The following is a 15,319-nucleotide window of genomic DNA, read 5'->3' on the forward strand; positions in this document are numbered from 1 at the left end:
GGCCAATGCGAGACTAATGTGATCTTGAACAGTCATAGGAACATCCGATGGTGACACGTCAGGGACATTATAACAGATGTGTAAAGCTGACATGTGTGAGACTTTTGTCTGACCTGGAAGGAGAGCGGAGTGACCGTCTGCCACACGTTGAAGGCTTGTCGGATCGCTCTCTGCGTGTCCTTCTCGCCCACTTTGGGGGTGAAGTTCGATATGCTGCGGGGAAAACACAAAACATTAAGGATTAGTTACAGGCTGCAGGATATGAGGAAAGTTTGATAGAGATATATATATATATATATATATATATATATATATATATATATATATATATATATATATGTGTGTGTGTGTGTGTGTGTGTGTGTGTGTGTGTCCTCCCTATATTTTTTTGTATATAATTTTATTATATTTTTTATTATTGCCTATACCTTTATGAGTCTATCAATCAACTGACACAACCGGTGCACCTTTTAAACCTTCACTTTCTGACCGTGCCAGACAACCTGAGAGAGAGAGAGAGAGAGAGGGGGGGGGGAGAGACAGACAGACAGAGAGAGAGAGAGATAGAGAGAGAGAGGGGGGGAGAGAGAGAGGGGGGGGGGAGAGAGAGAGAGACACAGAGAAAGAGAGAGAGCGAGAGACAGATAGAGAGAGGGGGGAGAGAGACACAGAGAGAGAGAGAGAGAGAGAGAGAGAGACAGACAGACAGAAGGAGAGAGAGAGAGAGAGAGAGAGGGGAGGGGAGAGAGAGAGAGAGACAGAAGGAGAGAGAGAGAGAGAGGGGGGAGAGAGAGAGAGACAGAAGGAGAGCGAGAGAGAGAGAGACAGAAGGAGAGAGAGAGAGAGAGAGAGAGGGGGGGAGGGGGAGAGAGAGAGAGAGAGAGAGAGAGAGAGGGGGAGAGAGAGAGACAGAAGAAGAGAGAGACACAGAGAGAGAGAGGGGTGGGAGAGAATGAGACAGAAGGAGAGAGAGAGAGAGAGAGAGAGAGAGAGAGAGAGAGAGAGAGCAATGGGAGGGGGAGAGAGAGAGAGGGGAGGGAGAGTTAGAGGACAGATGGAGGGATTGGCAGAAGCAGAGAGGGGAAAGAAGACGGAGAAGAAAAGAAAGAGAAGCCGGGACAAGAGAGTGAGATGAAGAAAACAGCGGCGAGATGAGACACATGAGACACTAAAGCGTGTGGCTGAGTAGATTTCACACAATCTGTCTCTCGACGGGGAGGGGGGGGGGCGCTTTTTTTATGTCTCAAACCCAAAAAATCTATTATGGAAATAAATATCAGATCATTACAGACACAGCTGTCATAATTTAATATTTATACATGAGCGCACGACATCCTCCTGATGCGAATGAGTAAGTCCATCTAGCAAAATGTTGATCACACGTCCTGGAGTTCACGGGTAGTTGAACGCCGCGTCATGCTGGGAACAGATATACTCTGGTTGGGGAAGAAGTATTCAGATCCTTTACTTTAGTAAAAGTACTAATACCACACTGTAAAAACACTCTGTTATAGTGTCTGTCTGTGTGTGTGTGTGTGTGTGTGTGTGTGTGTGTGTGTGTGTGTGTCTCTGTGTTGCTGTGTGTGTGTGTGTGTATGTGTGTATGTGTGTGTGTCTGTGTGTGTGTGTGAGTGTATCTGTGTCTGTGTGTGAGTGTGTGTGTGTGTGTGTGTGTGTGTGTGTGTGTGTGTGTGCAGTAATCTTAACATGTAAAGTAACTAGTAACTAGTAACTAAAGCTGTAACAGATGAATGTAGTGGAGTAAAAAGTACAATATTTCTCTCTGAAATGTAGCGGAGTAGAAGTAGAAAGTGACATGAAAAGAAGAAGTACCTCAACATCTGGTACTGAAGTAAATGTAGAAAGTGGCATATAATTAAAAGACTGTCAACTTTATGTCGCTTTTCCAGAATTTGTTTGTAATTTTTCCAACTTTTATTTTGTAATTTTTTCAATTTTTAATTTTTAAACTTTTTTTCGACATTTTTGCACATTTCTCCCTGAGATGTAGCGCATTAGAAGTAGAAAGTGGCATGGAAAAAAAAAAAAAGACGGCCACTTGTTCCAACTTTTTGTCGCTTTTCCAGATTTTCTTGTTACTTTTGTTAATTTTTTTTTTTAATTTTTTTTTTAAATTTTTTTTTACAATTTTTTTTTCCCAAATCTCTGAAAATGTGGCGGAGTAGAAGTAGAAAGTGGCATGAAAAGAAAAGACTCAAGTGAAGTAGTCTAGCTAACTGTCTGGATTTACCCTGCAGAGATCTGAGGAGCAGTTAACCATAGTCCTCAGAAATCCACCGGAGTTTAGAACGCCAACACAGAGACAGAGGAAGGGGACGGACATCCGGCTGAAATGAGGGACATCCAGCGGAATTTCCGGTGGCACCGGAGCAATCCTGGAAGAAGATCGTCGTGGATATAGACTAGGGGATCTATAATACACAAAGCCTTTGCCTAAATAGCAGCCTTTTCTAAAATACTGCTGGTTCTGTGGTGTTGGCGCGTCAAATGTGACGCCTGCAGGGCGCCATAGAGCATCAAATGAGCCATGTCAAATGAGGCGCGTCAATTATCCCTTTTGGTGCGTCTGGGCCTTTAGATTGCACCTTATTTTCCTTCATGGGTAGATTGTTGTTTGAAGATAGCTTTAAAAGGCCGTGTGAATAATACAACGTGACTTGAAATAGAAATATACAGACGTATTTAGAGTCAGAGGGAATCTACTTTAAGGACCGCTGCTGTGCGTTTTGGACAAAAAACTGTGCCGTCTCAGCTAATCTTTAAGAGCCACGCAGACTCTTTAGAGTTCAGCGAGTTTAAGCCTTTTCATTCAACTTTCCTGACAGGTTTGCTGCAACATCGTGCAGTGAGAACGGCTCTGAAAACAACTCTTTGTGAGTCTCATAAAGCGACTCAACTGTGAGAAATAATTGAATTCAATCTTGTTTTGACATCCTTTTATTGTATTCTTCTTCGTAGAAGATAATTAAGAACTCTTCTGTAGCCAACTGGGAATGAAAGAAAGTGTCTGTTTTCGCATTTATTTGATGGATGTTCAATCATATTTCACACCCTGTCTGTCTATGCATGTGTCTGTTTGCTGACAGCAGACACAAGTTAAAGTTTTTTTACTAAATTTCAGAACCGCCTGCATGCAAATCCCTTTATAAAGTTTATTTATAAATCCAACTTTCCACCCAGGAGCTTAGTGAGTGAGTGTGTGTGTGTGTGTGCGTGTGTGTGTGTGTGTGTGTGTGACAGTACACCATCTGTGTGTTTTGGCCACAGGTCATTTTTGGCTTTGCTGCCGTAACGTTCCACACCATTTACTCATATCAGACAACTGCTACGTAGCACACCTCCACACACACACACACACACACACACACACACACACACACGCACACACACACACCTCAAATGTCTTGTTTAGTCCACAACTCAAAGATATTCAGTTTACAGAGGAGAGTAGAAACTAGAACATATTCACATTTAAGAAGCTGACATCAGAGACGTTTTACTTTTTTCCATTAAAATAATTCAAACTGATTAATCGATTATCAATTTTTTTAATAGGCGACAACTAATTAATCTTCACAGCTCTACTAATTGGCACTAAAAAACAAAACACAGCTGAGGCTGATGGGAATGTCTTTAGTTCATCCCGAAGGGAACATGAACGTCTGAAACAAACGTCATGGCAACCCATCCGATAGTTGCGGAAATATTCCAGTCAAAACCTATAAAATGTCGACATCATTTGTGGCGGGATGGGAAAAGTCAGAGTATCTCCGACGACGAACGGGAATGCATGTACGAAACTTTGTGGCAATCCATCCAGTTAGGGATGCTAATTTAGACGTTTTTTCGGACGGTTAGCCGACTGTCGTTAGCCGATCACTACCCGTCAGGCAGGTGACGGAGTCCGAGTTCACCCGTTAATAAATAGATTGTACAGCCAAATTTTCTTTTATCATGCAAAAATAGTTAGATTTTTTTTTGTTTTGTTTGAATAATATTGTTTTTAATTGTGTTATGTCCCTTTTATGTCTAGGAGAGGAAAATTATTCGGTTAAGGGTTAAACGGTAATAGTTTGCAAAATCTTGGACCGGCAGGCAGACAGACAGACAGACAGACAGACAGGCAGGCAGACAGGCAGACAGACAGACAGGCAGGCAGCGTGCCGCTAGCGTGGCTTAAAATAGATGAAACGAATCTTAGACATTCTTTCATTTACATCAGTTCAAAAACACACACACACAAACATCATCTACAGAGTATCTGCAGAGAGAACAGGCCGAGCAGCTTCAAGATGCATATGTTCTCTCTCTCCGTTTCTTCTTCCCATCTTTCTTTCAACTCGGTTTCAATCGAATGTGCTTTGTTGGCAGGAAAACTTAAAGGTCCAATATGTAATACTGACAGCTAGCGTTTAAAATGGTTATTGCAGTCCAAATTAAAAATGCTGCAGAGAGTCGTCTCCCCCGCCCCCTCCTCCCCACACTCGAAGTTCACGGGAGTTGCCAGGTTGAGAACGCTTAACCCAACGTCACACATGTCAATGTTAGCTTGACGCTAGTCTCGCGTTGCCAGACATTACTCCACAGCGCAGCGGTGTTATAACGGACGGTTATAAAAGCCCGTGCTCTCGCGGAGCTCTGTACGCGGAAGATCGTCGTGGATATAGACTAGGGGATCTATAATACACAAAGCCTTTGCCTAAATAGCAGCCTTTTCTAAAATACTGCTGGTTCTGTGGTGTTGGCGCGTCAAATGTGACGCCTGCAGGGCGCCATAGAGCATCAAATGAGCCATGTCAAATGAGGCGCGTCAATTATCCCTTTTGGTGCGTCTGGGCCTTTAGATTGCACCTTATTTTCCTTCATGGGTAGATTGTTGTTTGAAGATAGCTTTAAAAGGCCGTGTGAATAATACAACGTGACTTGAAATAGAAATATACAGACGTATTTAGAGTCAGAGGGAATCTACTTTAAGGACCGCTGCTGTGCGTTTTGGACAAAAAACTGTGCCGTCTCAGCTAATCTTTAAGAGCCACGCAGACTCTTTAGAGTTCAGCGAGTTTAAGCCTTTTTATTCAACTTTCCTGACAGGTTTGCTGCAACATCGTGCAGTGAGAACGGCTCTGAAAACAACTCTTTGTGAGTCTCATAAAGCGACTCAACTGTGAGAAATAATTGAATTCAATCTTGTTTTGACATCCTTTTATTGTATTCTTCTTCGTAGAAGATAATTAAGAACTCTTCTGTAGCCAACTGGGAATGAAAGAAAGTGTCTGTTTTCGCATTTATTTGATGGATGTTCAATCATATTTCACACCCTGTCTGTCTATGCATGTGTCTGTTTGCTGACAGCAGACACAAGTTAAAGTTTTTTTACTAAATTTCAGAACCGCCTGCATGCAAATCCCTTTATAAAGTTTATTTATAAATCCAACTTTCCACCCAGGAGCTTAGTGTGTGTGTGTGTGTGTGTGCGTGTGTGTGTGCGTGTGTGTGTGTGACAGTACACCATCTGTGTGTTTCGGCCACAGGTCATTTTTGGCTTTGCTGCCGTAACGTTACAGACCATTTTACTCACACTTTGTGCCCGACTGACTGCCACCTTTTCTGGGCTTAACATCACTGCAACAGCCGCCAAAAAGACCGCAACCTTGCAGAGTTTTTTGCCCGACTGACAGCCACCTTTTCTGGACTTAACGTCTCTGCAACAGCCGCCAAAAAGACCGCGACCTTGCAGAGTTTTTGGGCCGACTGACAGCCACCTTTTCTGGGCTTAACGTCACTAAAAAGGCCGCGACTTTGCAGGGCTTTGTGCCCGACTGACAGCCACCTTTTCTGGGCTTAACATCACTGCAACAGCCGCCAAAAAGACCGCGACTTTGCAGAGTTTTTTGCCCGACTGACAGCCACCTTTTCTGGGCTTAACGTCACTGAAACAGCCGCTAAAAAGACCACTACCTTGCGGAGCTTTGTGCCCGACTGACAGCCACCTTTTCTGGGCTTAACGTCACTGCAACAGACCCTAAAAAGACCGCGACCTCACAGTCGTCTCTACCCAGGGCACAGTCTGTCGGCTACGCCCGCTGAAGAGAAGCGGTGGAACAATTTCGGCAGGGGGGAGATTCTCGGTACTACTACTTCCAGACCCGTTATACAGCTTGTCTATACACTGTATGTAATAACAATACACATTATGGTTGCATGCCAATTTGTAAGAAAGTGACGCAGTGAAGCATCTGCCTCGTGATTCGGTTTCTGTCTTTCTGATTCTTCTTTCTTCACCTCCACTTCTTCTCCTCCCTCGTCTCTTCCTGGACTGGTTTTTAAAGATTTACCTCCCTGTCCTGAGGCATCAAAAGAGAGATACACAGTTACATAATCCTGCAGCTCAACCGCAACAGCAGCGGGTGATCATTTACAGTTGCCAGCAGCCCTGAAATTCCTCTAAATGTGTCTCTGCATTGCTCCAGATGATCCAAAAACCAGCATTCAGAGCAGAGAGGAAAATCCTCCCGACTGATTCTCTGCTTTAAGACATTTCCATCAGCCTCAGCTCTTCTTTTTTTAGAAGTCTTTTTTTTTATGAAACAAAAGTAAAACTTCTGATTCCAGCTTCTTAAATGTGAAAAGATACTCAGTTTAATATTATATAAAAACAGAAAAGAGGAGAACATCTTCATATTTAGAGGCTGAATACAGCATTTTCCTCTATTTTTTAAAGAAAAATTACTTCAAAATAGTTGGCAATTATTATTTTTTTACTCGCCGAAGCTCTAAATAATTGTCTAATCTTGAGGAAAGGGATGTGTAACAATATACTCAACTCTCGATTCACGATTTTAAGTTGAAACGTCAAAAAGAAGTGTCATAAAATGTCGAAAAATGTCTAAATAAGCGACAGATTTATAAAAAATGGGTTCCTACATCCTACACTGGAACAAAACCTTGCCAGTAAACATGAATTTGAATCAGAAATAATGTAATCCAGGCAGTAAATGAGATATATACAGGAGTGTATTTCACAAAAGACGGGGCTGGCTCTGGAGATAGGTTTGGCGCCTTGGAAGAGGAACAATTTAATTAAAAACGATTACAGTTATGCAACTTTAACCGTGGCATAGAACTGAAGACAACACGGAGCCGTGCGGCGGGAATGGGACAGGCGATAGCAGGTGAAAACACAAAGAGGAGCGCTGAGGAGACTCAGATACAGGAAGAGGTAACCAGATCTCAAAGTGTGGGTTTTATGTAACACTGTGGAGTGGGCTGGGATGCCTTCAGTGTCTCGTGGGAGCGCTGTAATTTACATTAGACCTGTAAAGCTGTGAGCAGGGTGGTGAGGAGGAAAAAAGGAGAAGTGAGAGGAAGAGAGAGGAAGCTGGAAAACCCAGCTTAATTTATTGTTGTGTTTGCCGTGTTGCAAATGAGCTTTTTGAAATTCTTTTTCTCCTGAGAGTACCTGGAAGTACTCTTACGTTACAGATAAAATGCTCTAGCTTGCTCTTGTGGGAATTACTGGAATTACTGGAAAAATGCGGAGTTTTTTTGTGATTGTTGCGGGCAAAAATCCTTGATTGTTTTCTTAAAAAATGCGATGGAATTTGCGGGATATTTATGCAATTTTATGCAATGAAATTGCGGGAACTTGCAAAAACTGCGGTTTCATCATGGCTTCATTGCGGGGTTTGCAGCTTTTCGATGATGTTCACGTCGCGTAATTACGTCACTTCATAACGTTCCCATGGCAACAGGGGAAAATGGCTGCTCTTGTGTGAAGTAAACGCAACATTTTTCAACTTTCTGCTAAGATATATGTGACTTTTTTGCAACGAAAATGCGGAGATTATGAAATCATGCAAGCCCAGCATATTTTGCGCGGAAATCAGCAATTTATGCGGCGAAAGTGCGGCGTATTTGAAAAAATGCGGCCCCCGCATAAATATGCGGACTTTGGCTGATTATGCATTGAATTATGCGATCGCATAATCGCGTTTTTCTGGAGGGACTGCTTTGTAAATTATAGACTGTGGTCTAGACCTACTCTATCTGTAAAGTGTAAAATTGAATTCAATTAGATCTTTAAGTTCCCGTTGTGGCAAAGGCCTACGAGAGAAATATTTGGTCATTCCTTCTCCTCTTACTCTGATCATTTTTCCCACGTTCATCTTTTATCCACGCTATTCCTACCTCCACGATACCTTGCTTGCATTTTAGGCGAGATGTTATTCATTTAGCGTCTCCTTAGAGATTTTGGGGAAGGAAATAATGAAGTAAAGGATCTGAATGCTTCTTCCACTCCCAGAGACGAGTAGCAATGCAGCGTTCGGTGCCTCATTTCGGTTCCACTTAAATGCCTGCGCTGCTCTTTGATAGCCTCGTGAGACCGTCCTGATCTCTCGAGCTCCAGTTTTCCACTCGCAGATCAGTCTGGCATCTTGAGACAGAGAAAATTTGGAGCCGTTCGCCAAACGACCGACCAATCAGCGTTGGTTTTGAGGCGGGTTTAGGTGTGACGCAACGAGAAGCGACTGTTCAGTCTAAAGAGCATGGCGGCTTCCACGGATGAGATGAGTGTAGCTATCGCGCAAGTTTTATCTGAATTAGAAAGTATTCCTTCGTTGAAAGAAGAGCAAAAAAACGGCACTGGAGGCTTTTCTCGGAGGAAAAGATGTTTTTGCTCTTCTCCTGACTGGTTTCGGCAAGAGTTTGATATATCGTTGATCTGATTGGTTGATTTGGCCCGTCTATCACCAACATAGGTGGTGATAGACAGATGGTTTATCCAATCAGCTAACCAGTATTTTCGCCCCTTCCCAAAAGTTCTCAAACGGGAAGTTCCCAGATGGATATGCCGAGCAAATCCATTTGGCGGAGTCAGGTTAGCTCTCTGATGCTCCGAAAAACAGACGTTAGAGGCAACAGGAGCATCGCTGCATGCAACGCTACAGCTAACACTACATTTGGCAGCAGGTGACGTTAGCCTACCGTTAGCTAGTAGCTGGATTAAACGTGGTTAAAATGCTGACAGCTAAAAGGTCTAACGTGTTGCTGCATTTCACTGGAAAGGATTCCAACAGTCTGCAGCTAAAGACACAGAGGAGACTAGCTGCACTTTGAGACACCGCAGACACTGCTGGAAAAGTAACACAGACGGGACTTAATGGTGCGTTCAAGTGCACCTCGTAAGCTCATGGCGCATTCAAAGTTGTGGTAAAGTTCACCTCTGCCATCTAGTGGTTCTTTTTGTTGTTTAACAACATTTGACTGGTGAAATAAGTGATTGGTATTACATTTTAAACAAATCACTTAATTTTGACCATATGGCCTTAGCAATAAACAACACGTCTAACTGCGTGTCAATCACTGCTCATGCACACGCATTCATTCTCCCTTGTGGGGGGAGGGGCTTAGGAGATCATTTTGGGCTTTAGCTGAAAGGGGGGAGGGACTGAGAAGTTGTTGATGTTAAAATTTTCTGTCCTGGATCTTTGGAATCCTACTTACCTTTAGTGTCGCTAACTTTCGTTTTGTGCTCCTTTTATTTCGGTTCAGGCACCGTTTGGGCACCGATTTAAAAGTATAGTTTTAGCACCGGTATCAGAAAAAACCCAAAAGATACCAACCCCTGTAATGATGTATGAAACTGCAGCTGGATGAATCAACGATGGCAGACAGACACAGGAGATGGAAACGAGGCATCATGGACGGCACTATGCTTTTAATTTAAGATTTGAGTTACTTTCATGGAGGAATTGTCCAAATACATATGTTGTATTGTTTCTATTTGACACAAAAGCTTTGACATAGTTTTGAATTTGAGAAGTGGAAGATAAAAGAGGAAGAGAGAGCGAGAGAGAGGATAAAAGACAGAAGCAACAATGGGAGCTGGGAGGTGTTCAGTATCTCGCGGGACGGCTTTAATCTGCATTAGAACTTTATTACATGGCTGAGCTGCAGGTTGGATGGTCACATCCTACAGGGAAATGTTTTACTGTTCGGTATGGAGACAGACGGTAGAAGACAAGAGAATAAAGACGTGGAAAGAGAGGACGGAGAGACGAGTGGGTGGATGTAATGCAAGGATATGAGATGCATTCAAGGCCTCGTGGGACCGAGCAAATTCACATTAGGCCGAGCCGAGATCAGACTGAGAGAGAGAGGGAGGGAGAAACACACAGAGAGAGAGAGAGAGAGAGAGAGAGAGAGAGAGAGAGAGAGAGAGAGAGAGAGAAAGTCATGGCAACCAAAAAAACAAAGACATGCGGTCGCCAGGTTCGACAGGTGATGTCTCTCACACAATGTAAAGCATCCAATGACACAAGGAACATTTACTTTAACAGATTTAACTCTGTAATCCCAGATTTCAAAGAGCTGAATGTCCTTTCATAGTAAAGCTACCTACACATGAGAAGCAATTTGCTCTCTGCACACTGCTAGGTAGGGCGCAGAGCACAGCGCAGAGAGCAAAGCGCAGCGCAGGTAAACGTCATCAAGGGTGGCAAGGAAGCTATTTTCCATTGCTAGGTAACGCCCCCCCCCCCACCCCCACCCCCACCCGCCCTCCGTAGGAAATCAATGGAACGGCCGACGCAAAGAGGTTTTTTAAACATTCTCCTGGGACAAGGAGACCGGGCTTATCTTGCTGCTCGATATATAAACTTGCCACAGCCTGAGGGACAGTGAATGACACACACACAAACACACACACACACACTAAAGAGGTTGCATAAGAAGTATTTTTTCTTTCATACATTTGACACTTAACAATTATATATTAATATGCTGTTGTTGATTCTTTATTGACCCTAAAAAAATTAAAAAAAAATAATTATTGACGCACGCACGGGATGATAGATAGATAGATAGATAGATAGATAGATAGATAGATAGATAGACAGACAGACACATACCTGTAGGAGATCTTTTTGTCTCTCCATTTCTGTCCCGTCAGGGCGTAGCGTTTGTTCCTCTGCCGGCGGCTGGTGTGAGGATGATCTGGGACACCACAGCGAGGTCTCCTCATCCACCTGGACAACAACAACAACAACAACAACTCACTGTTTGGTACACAGGAAGCTGCTTTTCTGTAGGGGTGTAAACCACAAGTTTTCCCGCGGTACGATACTATATCGATTCTTTGGACAACGATACCATATTTGTTGATATCTTAATGGCTGTAACGGTACGATTTCAATTCAAGGAACCTGTGATCGATACGAGACGATATTATTTGCCAATTTATCACAGTTACATTTATATCGACTCAAAAAAGAAACTAAATACGATTTGTCAATTTGTATAACTGAGCTCTTCCAGGCATTTGAATGAATGAATGTTGGTAATAAAAAGCATATAAAAGGGGAATCTTACAGACCCATGTTTTCACTTTGCATCGATAATATTGGATCGTGGATCTTTGAACCGATACATCGATCCAGATCGATGTGTCGTTACACACCTACTTTTCTGGAGCTGAAATAATGTTGATACTGAGCGAATCTGCATGAAAACACGGGCGTACTGCGCACGCATCAACGTTCAGGTTAGCAGCTAGCTGTGAAAAAGTGGGTCTGAAATGTGAAGCCAAAGCTGAAGCTCCTTAAAGCTGCATCCTATCAAATTCCCAGCAGGAAAATATCAAAAACAACTCATGTGTCATGAACGGGTTCGTATGATGTCGTACGAACACTTGCGCACAACAATTCATATGATATCCTGCGGAATTACAGCAACCGCCGGCTGGTCACATGACAGTTAAGTTTAGCTGACAAAAAGTTACCATTATGTGGCACCGACAGTTTAGTTTAGGCACCAAAACAGCTGTCCCCTCAAGTAGTACTCCCGGGACATGAACACCTGTTTCCTGGTGAAAGTCTTGTGTTTTCTCCTTAACTTCTTCAGGACATGAACACCTGTTTCCTGGGTGAAAGTCTTGTGTTTTCTCCTTAACTTCTTCAGGACATGAACACCTGTTTCCTGGGTGAAAGTCTTGTGTTTTCTCCTTAACTTCTTCCGGGACATGAACTCTGCTCCCCGGCTTGAAAGCCCTGTGTTTTAGGAGCCAAACATCCCCCCCGACCTCCTCCCTATGAAGATCTTCACGCTCTAATACAGCAGCAGATAATGTGCTGCTGACAGCAATAAATACTGGAATACATATGAGTTACAGTGTTTTACTTTTCATAGCTATATGTACTAAAAAAATAAGGTCTAAAATAAGTTAAAGGCTAATATTTGGTTTGTATATTACAGACACAAACACACTAGTGTCTCAGCATCGGCAACACAAACTGGAGTTCAGCAAGATCAGCCGGGGAGCGGCCGCACACTGAGGCTAAAAATGTCAGGCCAATTAGAGTCCATTTCTATCAGTAATAATTAATCTGTGTGGCCTTTAATCTGAACTGTGGTCTCGAAAGGTTCCATAACAACCATGACATAATGTCAAATCGGCCAAAGTGACTCACTCTATAGTCGTCTCGTCCAGTATTCCCGTCACAGGAATGCCGTAGAAGCGCTGCATGGCAGCCACGGCCGACTGCATGGCTTTCTCCTGCCGCAGGTCCGATGTGCGCACGTCGTGAGGCAGCAGGTAGCCGTAGTTCTTCAGCCACGTCTGAGAGACACAGAGGGAGAGAGAGGGAAGAGGTAAAAACAACAGGAATGCAGGTTAGTTATGATCAAACAAACACGCTGGTCCATCAACAGCAGCCTGAAATACAAAGTAAGCAGGGCTTTACATTGACATCCGCCCAACTTGCCAAACGCGGGTAAAAATTAACTTTGGCAGGCAACATAGTAAAGTTACTAGCCAGTTTGGCTGGTAATGAATGAAGTAAATAACTCTGCGGGCCCTATTTTAACAATCTAAGCGCACGGCGTGAAGCACCTGGTGCAGGTGCGTTTAGGGCGTGTCCAAATCCACTTTTGCTAGTTTGACAGCAGAAAAAAGGGTCTGTGTGCCGGGCGCATGGTTCTAAAGGGTTGTACTTAGTGTCTTCATTAATCAGAGGTGTGTTTTGGGCGTAACATGCAATAAACCAATCAGAGATCATCTCCCATTCCCTTTAAAAGCCAGGCGCGTTTGGACCTTGGAGCATTGCTATTATGATGGAGGATTTGCTAGGAAAGTTAGTTAGGGGAAAAAAAACAAAAAAAAAAAACGTGGCAAGTGGAACTTCTTGTCGCTGATTGGCTGGTAACTTTAAAAACCATGTCGGCTGCTGATCAAAAAAAAAGTGAATTCAAAAGCAGTGGAAGTAAGTCTTCACACTTCAACGGATGGAGCTCTTCCCATTAAAGGTTTCCTCCAATGTGGCCGAGCAGAACCAGAGAACGGAGGGAATGAAAAGGGTGGGCCGACAAACTGAAAGAGGATAACAACACTCTGTGTGCTGTGGTAAAGAGAAGGAGACACCGAGAGATTTATGGAATATGTCAAGAGAGAAACTGGAGAGAAAAGAGATGAGGAAAGAGCTTTAACCTTTCGCAGAGAATTTGATTCACAATGATCCAAAAATCGATGCTGAATCCACAAGTTTCCTCGGACGATTCTCATTACGTCGTATTTTTCACTTTGCAGCGTGTCTGTCTCTTTAATATGACATAAGATCTGCACAAGCCTCCTGGGAGAGAAGGGAGAGGGAAGAGAGAGGTAAACATACCCCGGCTTAGTGCAATAGGAGTAAAACTCCTTTCTTCTGTGCGCAATAACTCGGCTTAATTTGCACACGTAGTATAGACATTGTTAGAGTTTGCTCCGGTATTATTGTGTAAAACTGTGTTCTGTATAGTGTATGTAGAGGAAACATTTTAGTACTTTATGCAGAGCTGTAGTACTGGAGTACTTGAGAAAGGTTTTTCTGTTGTCTCGGACTTATCTCGGCCTCGCCAAATATTCTAGTTGGTCTCGGTCGAGTCCAGCGATATGTACTTTTACTAAAGTAACTTCCTCTTTCAAAAAAGTGTTGGAAATAACCAACAGGTTCTCACACCCATCTCGTAAAATATGGACGCTTGGTCAGGTGCCTTTGTCGTTCTTATTGATGCTAAAAGTCTCCTTTAGCGCTATAAGTAAACGCGCTTGGTCGGGACTATTGGCGTCCCTTTTGTTAAGGAAAAGGTCGTGGGTGGGCGTACAGTTCCGTGACACGCGGGAAGAACGGGATGGTTGGGTTTAGGAAAGGGTCGTGGGTGGGCGTACGGTTTTGTGACACGCGGGAAGAACGGGTCGGAAACAAAAATTCGTCCTTACATACTACTCTCTAAATCCTATCTAACTGCTGCTCTCCCCGGTGCGTTACACAAACACGCTGAAAGACGCCTTTTTCGTCCCATCAGACGCTGACAGCCACTGTCCAAATGTCCTTACTTTACGAGTTCAGAATGAGAACGGGTTGAAAGTACAGATTCACATTTCCGTTCTGTTCAGTAAACAGTCAGTTTCACTGGATCTCCTTTAGTGGGTGTCCTATAACACATTTTTATGGACACCCTGCAGCCAATCAGAATCAAGTATTGAGATGGGCAGTGGTGGCCTAACGGTTAGAGAAGCGAGCTTGGGATTAATTTACCCAAGTTAATCCCAACCTGGAGGTCGCCGGTTCAATCCCCAGACCGGCAGGATGAAATGTGGGTGGGGAAAGTCAAAGAGCAGTGCTTGTCCCTCCCTCATTACCACCACTGAGGTGCCCTTGAGCAAGGCCCTTAACCTCCAACCGCTTCAGTGGCCAGCAGATCAGACTGTGGTAGTACTGGGCAGCTACCAGGTATGAATGTGGAACTGTGTGAATGTGACAGGTCGTCGTTGCAAATGAGAAGCTGTTCTCAATCGACTTACCTGGATAAATAAAAGGTAAAAAAAATCCCCCAGATGGTATAAACTTTAGTATTCACCATTTTCCAATGCATGATGTAATGTCAGGTTCAAAGATGGACTTGTCTACAGCCCTGCCTTTATGTCTTTATATGTGTTTTTTTAATTTGCAGATCCATTTTCCCAGAGAAACAGAAAACAGGGAGTTGAAAGAGAGAAAGAGCAGCAGGGAGAAAGATGAGAGAAGGGAAAGGAGGGTGGTGGGGGTGGGGAGAGATAACGAAGGCGGTGGTTGAGCCCTTCTCTACAGCAGGTCATTAATATTTCACAGAGTGTGCCAGCCGCTCCCAGCCGGCCCGGGCCCGGCAGCAACCATCAACGCCTGCCTAACTGCCATGACGGACGCAGCGAGGTCACCAGCGCTGAGGGAATCAGTCTGTCATATTTTTTTAATTCACACTTTCACACGGCGCTGCACGGTAT

The 15,319-nt window shown here is 43.6% G+C and overlaps 1 protein-coding gene across 1 annotated transcript in view; it reads right to left on the reverse strand.

Moving 5' to 3' along the window:
• Positions 1 to 15,319, reverse strand: part of mmp24 (matrix metallopeptidase 24) — a 93,152-nt gene that overhangs the window by 44,556 nt on the left and 33,277 nt on the right. Inside the window, exons 2-4 of the mRNA XM_031303604.2 lie at positions 12,489 to 12,637; positions 10,932 to 11,048; positions 114 to 213 (exon numbers count right to left, since the gene is read on the reverse strand). Coding sequence (XP_031159464.1) covers positions 114 to 213; positions 10,932 to 11,048; positions 12,489 to 12,637 — 366 coding nt within the window. The remainder of the gene's footprint in view (positions 1 to 113; positions 214 to 10,931; positions 11,049 to 12,488; positions 12,638 to 15,319) is intronic.

This window comes from Sander lucioperca, chromosome 6, assembly GCF_008315115.2.
Source record: "Sander lucioperca isolate FBNREF2018 chromosome 6, SLUC_FBN_1.2, whole genome shotgun sequence".
Classification (NCBI taxonomy): Eukaryota; Metazoa; Chordata; class Actinopteri; order Perciformes; family Percidae; genus Sander; species Sander lucioperca.